Here is a 15080-nt window from a genome sequence, read left to right as displayed (position 1 = left end):
GTAGCTGTTACAAGTTTTTCTTTTTACACGACATTATGTCTGAGTAAGAATTTTCAGTCAATCATCAAACACCGTAGTAAATCGTGCTAAGTTTGCACTTCTTGAAAGTGCTACTCCTCTAACAATTTCTCATCTCCTATTACCTATTACCATTCCATCTCTGTTATCAGGCTGAGAAAATCTATATTCTCTGCAAGGCTGACAGAACCAGTAATAAGCATTGGAGTACCACTGGGTTTTTCCTTTCTGTGCCTTTCCCTCTCTCTCTCACACACATGTATTTCAAAAGCATCACCCAGAGCACAGAACAAGATCCCCCACCAGAGGGGGGATCCTGAGGATGCCAGAATTCAAATTACTCACTGGGTAAATGACACCACTCTTGGTGTTTTTCAGACAAGGCTGGGCTGACTTACAGGGAAACTAAGTCCTTTCAGGCTTGCAGTGAAATTACAGTCAAGTGGCAGTAAACAAGTAATATTTGAGGGGCTCCTTGAGGTGAAACTGTGCCAAGGGAGACAAGAAGAGGTAGCTCTGCTTCAAAGGAAGAATAAACTCATTGTAATCATGCCAGAAGAGATATAAAATTATTAGTAATTTGAGGCAAAATGCTCTCTCCTAAGCAGTGTTTGGAGAATATTATGCCAATAAATTCATTGTCTTTTTAAAAATCTATTAATTTCATCAACTTCTTCAGTGGTTTGTGAAACAGGATGACTCATAGTGGTGGAGTTCAGGACATCTGTGATCTCTTTGGTTTATTGTCCTTGTTTTTGATGAGTTGTTTCAAGACTTTGCATCTCAGTTTTCTTGCCTTCCTGCCTCCCTCTCTCCCCACACTCAGTTTATCCCCAGTAATGTCACCTGTAACTTGTGCTCCATTTGAGACACAGCAGAATACCTGCCATACAGCCTTGATCTCATCTGCTTCCAAATGTTATTTGAATTTTAAAAATCAGATTTGTATGTTTTCAATAGGATGAGTAATGGACCCCCTAAGTCGTTTCTTCAGTGATGTTCCCATTTTTTGGTCAGTCTCACAAATCAGACAGTCCATCCCCTCAGCTGCCCCCTACATCCTTAATGAACAATGTTGAAAGGGAAGTTATGAGTTGTATGACATGGACTCTGTTCCTGGAGCAGAAGTGAGTAAATTCTGAGGAGGAGAATTGCAGCATAGGGGAACCAAAGAAAGGAGGAAAGCAGGGATGGAGGTTGTTTCATGACACACTGCAGGGAAGGGTGTTTTAAGCTGCCCAGAGCCATGCTTTCACCTCTGTGATGAAGCTTTTATAGCCCACCTCTTGCTTTCATGGACAGACAGTGTTCACAACCACACACTTATTTCTCTGCTAATCAACCCCAAAATATCCCTTGGGCTGAGTTGTAATTTATATTATTAAAACTGCAGGACTTAGTAAATCTAGAGCAAATGGAAAGCAACTCCATTTTTATTTAGAGATCCAGCACAGGGCAGAAATAAAACATAGATTACCAACTGCTGATGGAAATTGCAGCTAATCCTGTATAGCCAGAACCAGAATCACCTGTCACAAGAATAGAAGTAAAATACAGAAATATTATTTGGTAAGAAAATAAACAATTATAAATTTTAAAAACTCAAGGCATTGAACAATAAGGATGACTCTGTGTGTGATGCAGCAGTAGAACACACCAAAGGTTTGTGAGATGCCCTTAGTTTATTTCAGGGTCCTGAAAATGTAATTTTATTATTGCCAGTGTTTTATTACTTGTGCCCAATAATGTTTTTGATAGGCAGAATGTTTCCCAGATCTCCAAGGAGTGGTCCAGGCTTCATGGTTTGAAATAGATGGAAAAAATATTCAGGGAACATTAACTTCAAGTGGGACTTTCTGCTCTGATTGACAGAATTCATTACAGAAGGTGTGTTAGAGTTCTCGTGCTCTTGCAATGGCTCAGCTGGACTTCCAGCCTCACTTCCCCGGGTGTGATTGAGCTCACATCCCCCTCTACCCTGTATTGATAATTTTTTTTCCTGGTCTTTATGTGGCAACAGAGAAAACTAATTTTGTTTAGTTTCTCTAACCTTGCTAGTTTAAATTCTCTATTAAATCTCATTCAAAATACAGCCTGATCTGAGGAAAATCTTGATTTTTTCCTGTTCTAACTCTGCCTGTTGAGGCTGGAGACTCCCCAGAGCCCAGGGGGTGCCTTGTTTCTCACTGCCCCACATTTGTGCACCACCTGAAATTTAGCTATGACTGCTTAGGAATCACCAGGATTTTCCAGATCCCATAAAGGCTGCCTCAATACAACATTCAGAAGTGTGACAAAATCAATCATTAGAGGAGGCAACTCTCTTGGCCAGGGCAAAGTATGTACTGGAAATTGTGGTGTTTGGAGGAGTCGCTCACAAAAAAATAATGCCTACTTGCAAATTTTAATTTAATAAGGCACATCCTGCAGTTTTTCTGGAGGTTTGGCTAGGAATCTGAAGTTGTTTTTTATTTAAGAAGAGAAGCAGCAAGAAACCTCCCCAGGCATTTCCAGATGCAAAGATCCCTGTTATCTGGGAGTATTTCAAAGATGCTTGAAGCTGTTAAATCTTTTCAAATGCTTGTGACCCACTTGCAGCTCAATCCCTCCTAGGTGGGAGGTGTGTTGTTAGGTATTTATCCATCAGCTGCTCATCCCAGACTGCTCTCAGGTGATGCTCAGGAGAGAAAGCTCACGGCAGCTTATGTTAATTTGGAGGTCAGCCTGGAAAATATCAAGGTCCTTATTGGCCTTAAAAATCTATGAATCGATAGCAAGTGCTGGCAAAAGGTCAGTGGGCACAGATAAAAGGCTAACTATCACACCACCGAGCAGAGCTACTCACACCTTTTTGTTATGAGGTTAAAGTAAATCCCACATTTGGTTGTCAGCTATTGTTCAGTCGCTTTTGTTCCCCTCAGAGAGTTGCATGCAGATGCTTCTCCTGAAGAATTACCAACTGCTCCAGAGCACTGCACAGAGCTTCCTGAGTCCATCCCAAAGATTTCCCAAAGAACTGTGCAAGCAGCAGCCCAGCAGCTCTCTGGTCTGAGTGCCTTATGATTTATGAATAAGTCTGGTTTCCATTAAGCTGCAGAAAGGGGATAGTGTGTTTCACCCTGTGCTGAGAACCCCATTCGTTTCCGTTCCTGTCAGCAGTTTGCATAAGTGAATGATTTTATTTCATGTGAGAGAGAAGGCAAACACACAAGTTATCCCAGCAGTGGAAGATTTGTCAAATAAAGCTTTTAATAATGGTGTTATTTGACAGTTTTATAGTGCTTCAACTTTCAAGCAGTTTGAAGGTGGTAGGTTTTCAATAAAAATTAAGTCCTTATCTAGAAGAAATTCAGTCCCTGTTGTTTTAAAAGAACTAGTCTTGGCTGCATTGGAGCACCTTAATCTACTATTGAAAGTAAATCTCAATCCTTTTCTGTATTAATATATCTTGCAATCCATCATCAGGAGGTGTTCTGTGTATTTTTTTGCCCTAGTATATCAAGGTGGCCTGATAAACCACCTTCCTAACCAAACTTGTTGGGTGATCATTATGTTTCTCACAAGAATAAATTATCCAGTGGAGTTCTCTGAGGCTTACTTAAATAGTCCAGCAGTGTTTCCAGTCACTCTTACTTATTTCTTTAATTTGTTTAAGGGGTCCAGTAAGTTATTCACGTGAGGAGAAAAGGAGCAGGGAAGTTGCTGGTTTTCACAAGGTCAGAGTTAATCCTATCTGTGTTCATAAATCATTGTACATCGTAGGATAACCACGTAGCAACTGAGAACATGTTAATAGAGAGCCAGCTCTGCAGTGAAAGTTTCCTTACTTGAATGAGGGATTTCCAAAAGAATCCAAAAGTGCCTTGAATGCTCTTCCAGTTAAATAAACCTATATTTAAGGGGTTATATTATTTATAAATATGCTGCTTTAGTTATAAAAGTTGGTTGATCTTCACCATGCTGAGAAGAAAATAGATTTTAATTTTACCAAAACAATTTCTGAGCAAGAGAGGGGTCTATAACCTTGACAAGTTTGATTTGGACAACTGGAATAAGCTATAGTATGAGTAGAAGCAGCATTTCTTAAATTACCGGCCAAATTCACACCTGCAGATGTTGTGAGAGCTAAGATTTGATGTGAAGAGAGCCTGACTCCACACTGTCTCACAAGCCAGCCCACCACTGGTTGTGGAGACACCCATTGGCTCCACAAAGCACAGAGCCCTTTCTTCTGCTGAGGAATTCCATGTCTATATTTCTGTAGCAGCTGATGTTTACAGGGCTCAGCTGGTTATACCCGGTGATGTTCGTTCTCATCCTATGTCTGCACATCAGACTGAACATGCTGCAGCCCAGGGACTTCAGCTGAGTTTTGAGAACCATTAGGGTGAAGTCTTTGTGCTCAATGTTCTCATTAGCAGTGTTGTTCAAACACAACACACATATGGCATCTTTTTTAATACAATGTCACAGGTTCTGTTCCAGAGTTCTTCCAATCTGGTTCAATAAACTAAATGATCAGGAGACAGGAGCTGAAGGGAAGAAGGACAAAAGAACAGCAGCAAGTTTGTCACTGGAGTTCTTTTCACAGCCTGGTGTCTCCCCTAAAAGGGCTTAGGGGTATTTTTATTTTCTACTTTTCACTCAAACTTGCTGAAAAGCTCTTGATGGAGAATGAATGTGCTGTTTGAAGGCCTTGAAATCTTACAAGAATCCTGCTCTAGAAAACACCCTGGGTTGGGTGTGCTCAGTCCTGCCCCACTGAGCACACTATTTCTCTGGGCTGTGCCAGCAGGGCATGGGGAGCTCACCTGGTTAAAAACCATCCCTATTTAATTCCAGGGGAACCTCCCTGTCACCATATGGCTTTGATTAGGGAGGATCAGGCAGTGTCACTCTGTGTTCCACAGCCCTGCCCTGTTGTCAAGACAGGGAGAAGAGAGGGACAGGGACTGGTTTTTATTTACTGGCAGCTTGAGCAATGCCACCAGATAAATTAGAGTCTTTCCCTTGACTTTGTGAAAGTTGGATAGCGTTTGGGCTTGTGCTGTATGTACTGTTTTTATTTTATACACAGTCAGCTCCGAGTCTCCCTCATATCTCTTTCTCCCACAGTGTTCAACTCTTCTCTCTCTCATCACAGCAAAGTCTGACAGGAACTTTCCTCTCTTATCTGTCTCTTTCCCTGTGCTGTCCTCCCCCTCCTTCTCATTCTTTACCTCCCTCTGTCTCTCTCATTCTCTCCCCTGCTGCTCTCAGATGGCTGGCTTTGCTCAAGGTCTGCAGGCTGGCATAGAGCATGCCTGGAACAATATGTTCCTATTAAATTTACCCTGTCTCAGTGCTTCCTGAAATTAAATTGAGTTTTACTCTCGAGTTTGTTTGTTGAAATCGCATAATAAAAACATCCCTGAATGAATTGCATTTAATCAGAAGGCTTTCCAGAATTTATAGTGATAAAACACTACTTTAAAAAGGCTTGTTCTGGTGTTCTAAAGAAAAGAATAAGCAAGTTTCTTATTTACAACTGAAATAAATCTCTAAATGTCCCTCTGAAGTCTGAGTTCCCTCCATGGATTTACTTCCATGCCTTTCACACCACTATGGACACTCCAAGACCACCAAGACGGAGAGAATCAAAATTCCTATGTTTTTAGTCTCGTTCCTGAGCTTTGTTTTGTTACTTATTAAAATTCAGACAGGTCTGAATTCCTTGTATATGTTTTATCAATATTAGAATGTTTTGCATTCATTCCTATCACTGCACTACCCTTATTGAAGAGTGTTAGGTGTGAAACTACTCAAAGGTTCTGTTCACAGTGATGCTGCTCAGGATTAGACATTTAGCTCTGATAAATACAAATCCCAGATTCTGGGGTGCTGAGACACTACTGCTGTGTCAGTGGAACCAAAGAGTTTTCAGCCTTCCTAAAATGCTCATAACTTGCTACTTTCAGGATCAAATTTGTGACATCTGGACAAGGAGGTTTTCACTGCTTTGGGAGATGACTGTACAGAATAGATGCATTGCACAGCTTAAAATTGCTGTGGTGTTAAAAAGCCATGGGAATATTTGATTGTTTCTGAAGCATTCCTCTTTGATTTGACTACAATTTGAAACAAAACCACAGCAGTATCACCATGGCAATATATAATGGCATATATTTCAGAGAGAAAATAAGACATGTGGAAATTACAGATTGATCACCCTGGAAGGTCCTGCAGCTTTGGGCCACTCGTTGGCAATTCCAACATCTCAAAAAGTAGAACACTGCTGCAAGAATATGCAAAACTCCAGAGCCATGCTGTGCCTCCCTCTTATGTACCCTGCACTTGTTTTATATGCTGAAGACATCTTGACATCAATGGGGTGTTTTCAGAGCAGAGCATGTTTGAAGTCTGTAATAGAAATAAAAGAGAGGAGAGGAAGATGTGAACGTTGGCAATAGTTTGACAGATCTTTCTCCAGTAGTGCTTGGGAGGATCCAGTACTCATCTCTTTTATTACAAATGGTGGTGTTCATCAAAGCAGATGGAAGTTGTCTGTAGCCAACTGTGATTTTTCAGTAGTTTGCCTGGAATTTGTGTTCATTCCCTTATTAGACAGAGTGGGCATAGTAATGCCAAAGGACTTTGCACCAAGTTCTGCACACACACAAAACAGAGACAGGCCTGGCCTGGCAGTGCCACAGAGCAAAACCTTAGCTGGCAGAGGGTCAAGGATGAGAATGTGCAGGTGATCCTGAGCCCATAGGTATATATTTAGTAGTTACACACAGGGTATTTCACAAGAAGGAGAAGGGAAATCGAGACTGGCTGCTATTTGCAGGCTGCCTTACTAACCTGGCAGAGCAGCTCTAGAGGGCTCCCCTGGCAGAGGTGAGTGCTGAGGGAATGATGTGAAGAGGCACAAGCCTCTAGTGCTGTTGACATTTTGTCCAGGAAGCAAAGGGAGGATCATGGAGGGGCAGAGAGGAAACTCAGAGCAGAGAAAGCAAGGAAGTGGCAGTAGAGAAAAGGCAAGAATTGACATCTAGAAACGTTTCTCAAGTACCTCCTGTCCATTTCAACTGCTGACTTTTCCTCATCATGCTGGAAAGGCTTGGCAGCAATTGGCTGCTGCTTCAGAAACATCTGGATATCTTCTTTTCTCAGCTACTAGCAAAAATTTCCTTAATAAAGTCCTAAAGTAACTCTTAGTGGCCAGGCAGCTGTCTCCATTTTAGAGCTTGTATCATTTGTCTCTATTTTAGGGAAGATGGACACTAACCTGGAGCCATGCACCAGCACAAAGCTCAGCTCTGATAGGAATGGAGGCAGCAATGTTGGCCCAGTCACTTCTAGAGAGTTTGGGAATAAACTGAACAAACCTCTGCTAGGAGAAATCAAAGGATGTAATCATAAGCTGCTGTTGCAGGGGACAGGCTAATGATGTGCCAGTGATTTTTATTACCTTTCCTTATAAGACCTTGAGGGACCTCGTGGTCTTTCCTTGGACCTGAAATAGTTCCACTGTTCAGTGCTACCTAGTAGATATAGAATGGCAAAAGATTACTTCTCCATCACCTTAAAGATAAATCTTGAGACCCTGGCAACCTTTGGGAGAAAATATAATTGTCTTCCTAATTAAAATTGATTTTTTTTCGGTGAATGTGCCCTTCTGTTGCTATCCCAGCTGTATAACTGACTGTATCTCCCTTATTACAACAGATATTTATGGTCACCCATGGACAGCACACTCAGCACACTATGCAGTGTGTGATACCAGCTCTGGCAGCAGATCACAGACCAGTTCATCCCTGTGGAATATACATATCTCCCTAACTGCTGCTGAGAATGGCTCTCTGATGTGGTTTGCCTTGTTTAGTGGGCTGTACCTGTGGGTGTTTCAGGTGACAAGTCATGGGACTAAGTTCCTCAATGCTATTGTCCAAAGGAATTTGGTGCTTCCTTCCTTCGAGTGACTTCAAATCCCCTGGCATTGGTCATTTGACTGTGAATACCAGTCTTGAATACAAACTTTTGCAGAACTACTTTATTCGTGTATTCTTCATGGGTTTTGTTCCTTTCCCAGCTCCCTCAGGGATAATTTTTACCTTCCCAACAGTCTGCCTTATGCTGAGGTCTGAACAGGGTTGTTGAGGTGCAAGTGATGCTGAGGTTTGGCCTTCAGCACCTCCTGTGCTGTAATAGGGTAACACATGTCTGTATTGTACATCTGACTGTACCTTATAGGATTGGAAGAGAAGCTGTTGTGTGTGGTTTTGGGGCTGGCACTTTCATAGGGGAAAACTAGGAAAAGGGGAAGTGCTTCCATCTTTGAGCTAAAGAGAAGTGCTTTGGATACACTGAAGTATAATAAACATGGTAGATCAAAAGGCATTTCAGAGTGATGCCTCAAAGTGCACTGCAAGTTTAAAGATAGTGGCAAATGCAGCATGAGAAGGGAAAAAAGCGAGAAGGAAATGCTAGCAAAAGTTCCATTGAATAGAACTAAAAAAGTCAGGCAACCTGAAGAGGAGTTTTGCTGTCACTGGACTTTTTTCCCCTACTCTTCATGTGCGGCACATCCTCTGACAGGCTGCAAATGTAACAACCTTCAGACATGAGTCATCAGCAAGGACAGATCCTCTCGTCCTCAACACTAAAAATAAAGATCTCGCTCACTGAGCCTAAGGAGCAATTCTCTCTCTAGTAACTCAGCACCAGCAGCAGAGCAATACAGAGGGAACACGCTGAACCAGTGATTTATTCAAGCTGGAGGCCTTGATCTTGACATGACTAACCCGAGTGCAGTAAATGGGTTCAAATAAATGCTGGCATTACAGAAGGCACCATGTTTCATGACATATAGGAGATGGGTCCAGGGGCTCTGAGGGTTGGTACCTTGGGCTACTAGTCCTGAAAATGAAGAGCTCTATCAGCAGCATTCATACTGCTGAAAACTGAGCCCGAGAGGGGATGCTGTGGATTACGTGCTGGTAAAAAAAGATGCCTTTCCCTTATCCTTTCTGGTCTGAGTATTCCTTTTTTTAGCATGACAGTAATTATTTAACTACCCTTCTAGGAAGTAGATTTGAAATCTTTTCAGCTTGTGGTGAAAGCTATATCAATACTCTCTGATGTAGGGCAGTGGAGGTGAGGGAGAAATAACTCAGTAGCTTGGCTTAAACCTAACTGAACATATTAGTCATGAAATATTTAAACCATCAATATCACACATTGATGTGCAAAATGTTTAATTATGTATCATTTCAGTTATTATTCATGTTAGATCTTAGACCTTAAGATGTACATACATTTAAAAAATAGCTCAGGAGATGTATCAGGAGTGTAGAGCAGCATGAGAAATCTGAAGGCTGCCTGTACACTTTCGCCTAGGAACTATGTGTCAAAATTACCCTTTTTTTTTCTCCCTTTCTAAATTACCAAATCCTTTTCCAGTGCCCAGTGTGGGCAATGTTTGTGCCTTTAGTAAACGTCTCTGGTAGAACAAGATCATTTCAGAGGAAATGCTTTGAGTTTTAAGCTCAATGCCTCTTCCATCCTATTTAGGTCCATATGCTGTTTCCCTCACTGTACCCCAAGTGTGTGTAACTCAGTGTCTCCCAGCATTGCATTAAGCAGCACGACTCCCATCTGTCACAAACGGCTTGTTCTCTCTTCCCAACAGCAGAATTGCATGCTCAGTGTGATGCTTCACATGTACAGCTCTGCCAAGGCTTTGCCAGGGAAGGCAGGAGAGCAGTGGATTGTTTAGCATCTTGCTGGAGAAGGCTGAGGGCTCTGCTTTGTGACCTTTTGCTCCCACCAATTCCAGGGAGGGCAGTGACATCCAAGGGCACCTGGATACTTTTCTGGCTGTCTGCAGCACTGCTCATGTGAATTACAGCCACAATGAGGGAACAGGCTGTATGGCTTCTGGGCCTGAATCCTTGTGGTGTTATATTTTTATCTCAATAATTTCAGAAATGCTGCTGTGAAAAGCACTCTACCTGTTTGTTTCTGTAGCTACCTGTGGTGCAGCTGCATGCCACTAAAAATTTGCATTGCCAAACCTTCTGCTGGCAGTTCAGAAGCCAAATGAAGGCAGCAGATGAGCAACAACGGTGAGGAGAACTCTGACAATTTTTTTAGCAGTTTTTAAAATATTGGAATAAAAAAATGTCAGACATTTACTTTTTATCACTTGTACGGTAATAAATTTTGAAAGGTGTAAAATAACCAACTTCTAGGCTGTTGGGCTTGAGATTAGAATCACTTTCCAGGGGCAGAATCTGGTCCTGCTGTATTAGCAGCTTTATTCAGTCATTCATATGCAACAGCAGTGTCACACAGTGACTGCTGAAACGAGCACTAATGAAGGTGTCTTTTGTTTTCATACAGATTAACACATTACTTTATTCTCTTCTTCAGCAGGCATTCAGAAAGACTGCACTGCTGATGCCCATACCCAGTTTCAACTTTCAATTAGTGATTTGCTTTCTCTTACAATCCAAGTGCTGGTGGAATTAACCTCAGCTAATTATCACCGATGGACTGATCTTTCTGTGAAGCCTAGAAAGCAAGGCTGTCATGTTTTGCCTGGGATTTGCATACACATTTGCTCTGTGATTAGATTGCTCACTTTTGGAAGTCTATTTTAGGGTTCCAACAGGCTTAATTTCACACAAGTTTTGTAGATTTTAGGCTGCAGCAACAGCATGTGTGTAAAATAAGCTTTAGGTGTGTTTAGTAGAAGACTTAAACTGTGAGTTTAGAGGTGTTTGTTGGACATGGTTTGAAACCTTCAGCCTGGCTTGCCAATTATTCTGGTATTGCTATGGTTTACTGGTTGGTTTGTTGGTTTGTTTGGTTTTTTTCTGTAGAGACTTATGAGGAAAAGTTAAACTATTAGTGGGACAAATTAGCCTAACTTTACTTCTTGGTTTTCATCTTTGAGGATAGTGAGATGTTTGTAATGTACCTCACTGGGGCAAAGCAAATCCTTCTTGGTGATCTGGGGTTCAGGCAACTACAGAACTGAAGCAATCCATATAAAAAAATGTCCCCAGGCTGCCTGCAATGCAGCTCTGCAAAATATCCTTTGTAGATACAAGCTGTGCTCTCTTGCACAGAAGGCCTTACTTGCACATTCCCACTTTGAAGCATTTGATAGATTTAACCACATTGAAAAGAAGCATTTTAGGGAAATTTGTATCTTAGCTCTGTAATTTGCACCATTTTCCAGAAAAATGACACTTTATCTGCCCAAGCAAGCCCTTCAGCTTCTAAAATCTATTCAGAGTGGCTGCACTGCATACAAGTTGCCAACTTGTAAAGCTTCTCTGAACACTGTTGTGGCTCCAAAGATTATTTATTGAACAGTTTAGCTTGTGAAAGCGTCCCAAAAGCTGCAATGCAAAGCTGTCACAAGCATGATGCCATTGAAAATTCTTCACAGAGCTGGGATCCTCCAGGAGCAAGCAGGGCATTCAGGTCCCACCAGCCTTGTTAAGGGCACTTTCCTTCCCCAGGAGTAAGACAAGAAACAGGGACATGCTACACAAAACAATGCCATTGTCTACTGCCTCACGGGAAGTTTTATGTACTGAGCTGAAGTGCAAATATAAAACATTTTTGTGATGAGAGGAGATGAGTCTCTTTGTGCCTTGTTTACTCCAAGGTGCACCAAGGAGAAGGCACTGGAGGAAATGGCCTGAGAGCTTGGCTTGTGAGTTCATGTGTACCTAATTCTGTCCTTTTTTTGTTTTGGCAGTGACAAGAACAAGTAACACTCCATCCCAAAGAGAGATGAAATAGCACCATGCTAGGCATGGGACCCACAGGCATTTCCTCACTTTTAATTGAAACTGTTCTGATTCAGAACTGTTCAAGGTTTCACCTAATAAGAAAGCTGTAAACTTTAAATTACAAAAACCCAACCTGTAGACTTTGACTAAGGCTGGGATTTGGTTAGTTAATGCACACAGCTCCAGTTGGAATGTGGGGGATGGAAAATAGAAACTGTGCCAGCCCAGGGGCATGTGGTGTGTCCTGTGTGCCAACAAATGATGTGTTGGGGATCTGAGAGCACAAGATGCTGCTGTACAAAACAAGAACACAGCAGGAGTGTAGCAGGCAAGCCTGTTACCCTTTCTACACAGGAAGGGTGGGAGGGCCAGGGCAGCACGACTGGGGTCTATCTGTGATATTCCACCATAAAATCCCAGCAGCACACAGGCCTGGCAAGCACTGGAGGAGAGCAACTTGTAGAGCTGCATGATCCTCACAGCAGTGCCAGGTGTAATGTGGATGATCTTTTCACCCATTACACAAAGTCTCAGTTACACTCAGTGAAATTCTACCCATGGGGACAGTGGGGGAAAAAGGAGGGAGCCTGTCAATTGTTTGGGGCTTGCTTAGCTGAGGAAAAAAGGCATAATATTCTTAAGCCCTATATTCCTTTTTCAATTATAAACCAGGCTGCTTTAGTGGGAAAAGCCTGGAACTTTGAATGTAATTCTTAGGGTGAGGAGGAGGAGGAGGAGGATGAGGATGATGTGTACTCCCAGCACAGTCCAACTGACTGCATTCCAAGCAGGCAGTTTCGGTGTCAGGATGGTGTGGTCAGGAACAAAACTCAGCTGAGCTGCAGTGGTGACAAAAAAAACTGGGGGTGGGTGACAAAGAGCCCCCAAACTGGTGGGAGGCTGGGAGTCCTGGCAGGAGGATTCCCTGGGCAGAAGGAGCAAAGGAGGCAGCAGAAGGGCAGCGAGCTGGGTGCCTGGGACAGTGTCATCCTTTTGTGTCAGAAGTGGTCAGTGTTTCACCAGCTGAGCTCCATAAATTGGCCCTGGGCTGTCAGTGCTGCTGCCAGCTGTTAGGTTTGCAGCAGCCATAATCTCAGCAGGGACAAATAGGGAAAGATGTATTGACAAATGGCACTGAGCATAATAAACTGCTCATCTTTATGAATGCTGGGATCCAAATGATCAAAACAGATGTACAGTTTCCAGATCTTAGCTGCACTGTCAGAATATTCCTGCTTTCCTCTTGCATAGTCATCCATAATGAAAAGAAAACAAGCAGATTTGCCTTTCTCTTGGGTCTTTCTTTATTGCTCACTCAACATTAATTACAGAATATTGTTGGAATAGCAGACTGGCAGGCACTGGCACCCTGAACAGAGCGTGTCGCTTGCTCCTGTCACTTCTGCATGTACCATATAGCTAAAATTATCCTCAGTACTAGCATAGCATCCACATGGTCATGTGGGAAAGTGGCATTTTTGTCTATCCCTTCGTAAATTTAAATTATCCCAGAAAAACATGTCCTGTTGAAAGGCATTGAAAAGGAGAATGAGTGAAGGCTGCCATTTTCCAGTTGAAGCCATAAAAAAAAAAGGAGGTAGGGAGCCAAAGTGGAAAAAAATGTTTAATTCAGAGCGGTTAACACAATGATTTCTTATATTTTCATGTCAAGGGAATTGTAGAGGGCGAGAAAGAAGACACAGTGGAAATATATGCCTTTAAAAATATTTGGACACAAAAATTCTCTCCTGATTTATATGTGATTTGCAGGTTCATCAAAATGACTTTTATACTTAGTGTTGCCTGAAGTGTTTGGGGTCATTAGGGACTTTCCAGCTTATCAGATAAATCCTATGTATGCTGCCTTGCTGTTTGACTATAGCATTTTTTAAAAGACTTGTCAAGTCAATGGGTTACCACATCCCTAAGGCAGTGCATTTAATAGTTATAAAGTGCTGTCCTTTGCTAAGTGAAATACCGAGTGCCGAGCAGAGTATACAATTCCAGAGCCATAAGCAAAAAGATGAGTTCTCATATATTTCCCATGTACAATAGGCATCAGAAATTCAGAATACTGCCCGTTTTCACTCTGCCCAGGATGATAAGCATATTGCTTATTAAGTATTAATGTTATCAAGCTGATGCATTAAGTTACAAGCAGAAGTGACTCAAAAATCAGAACATCCTGAATCTTAGACTTTGCAGTTAATTAAAACCTGCCCTCACACAAACAGGATGACTAGCATCATTTCCTGGTGGACTTCAGTTGTATTCCAAGAGAATTCAGCCTGTGTGGCTCAAGGCTCCCAGAAGAGATTATGGACAAGGACTTCATGCATCCTGTGCTGCCCAGGGCAATCCTCAGCAAACCACAGAGTAACTGGGCATTTCTCAATAGCCCTGGACAGAAACTTGCACAATTCTTACCAACTTCCCTTCTGCCAACCAGCGACGAACCTGAAAATCCTTGGATTCTTGTCTTTAGGTGGCCAATATTAGTAATTTGACTCAGTGATGCTGCCAAGAGCTTCTCCCCCTTTTGTATCCCAGAACAAGGAGCAAAGTAGCAGAGAATCAGGACTCCTGATGAAGGAGTTTTTCTTGTTTTTTAACTTCCCTCTCCCTCTGGTTGTCACGTGAAAGACATTTGAATACTTGAAATAATTTAAAATATGTTAAATTAGGAATAGCAATTACACTGATCTTTTCTGGGTATCTGCTGGCTCAGTCGAAGAAGTAAAATCATTAAAACTCTTTCCTGCAGCCTGTTGAGAGAAATAATATTTAGTGGGTGTTGAATTTCATATGATTCGACTCAGTCTTGGAAATTGGCAAACCTTTTATGCTCAATTAGATTTAAAATCTGCTTTCAATACCTCATTCTTCATAGAACTGATTTGTAATGGAACTCGGGAATGAATCAGACACTGACCTCCTCCAGCAGGGATATCTGCTGTCCTTAATGTAGGAAAAGTCTCAGACAGAATCCCTGTCTTTTTGGGTTTAGCTGAGGAGCTCAGAAGATTTTTCTTTTGCCCCAAAATACCGAAAATAGCATTAAAGAAGAATAACTTCAGTACCATGTTGTTCAAGCCAAGCGTGTATGAATTTACATGGAAATGCCATCAGTTTTTAATGCATTCTCTAAGTAGCAACCTTAGCAAGATAAAGTTAACCATAACATGGATTATGTTAAGGCAGTGCACAGAATGACTATTACTTGTATTTCTGACATCCTGCCAAGTCAGGATATCTTGCTGTGAGGTGCAG

At 41.9% G+C, this 15080-nt stretch overlaps 1 protein-coding gene across 10 annotated transcripts in view; it reads left to right on the top strand.

Moving 5' to 3' along the window:
- Positions 1-15080, top strand: part of LOC146430868 (uncharacterized) — a 537765-nt gene that overhangs the window by 400372 nt on the left and 122313 nt on the right. Inside the window, exon 6 of one of the 10 annotated variants that reach the window (XM_085074902.1) lies at positions 7729-7988. The exons of the other annotated variants lie outside the window; for them this stretch is intronic. Within the exon in view, the coding sequence (XP_084931028.1) occupies positions 7729-7780 (52 nt within the window). The 3' untranslated portion in view covers positions 7781-7988. Of the gene's footprint in view, positions 1-7728; positions 7989-15080 lie in introns of those variants that run through there. 10 annotated transcript variants of the gene reach the window in all.

Source organism: Lichenostomus cassidix, chromosome 14, assembly GCF_008360975.1.
Source record: "Lichenostomus cassidix isolate B80296 chromosome 14, HeHo_3.0, whole genome shotgun sequence".
Lineage (NCBI taxonomy): Eukaryota > Metazoa > Chordata > Aves > Passeriformes > Meliphagidae > Lichenostomus > Lichenostomus cassidix.
The sequence above is the reverse complement of the archived record's forward strand: the minus strand, read 5'-3'. Positions and strand labels throughout refer to the sequence as shown.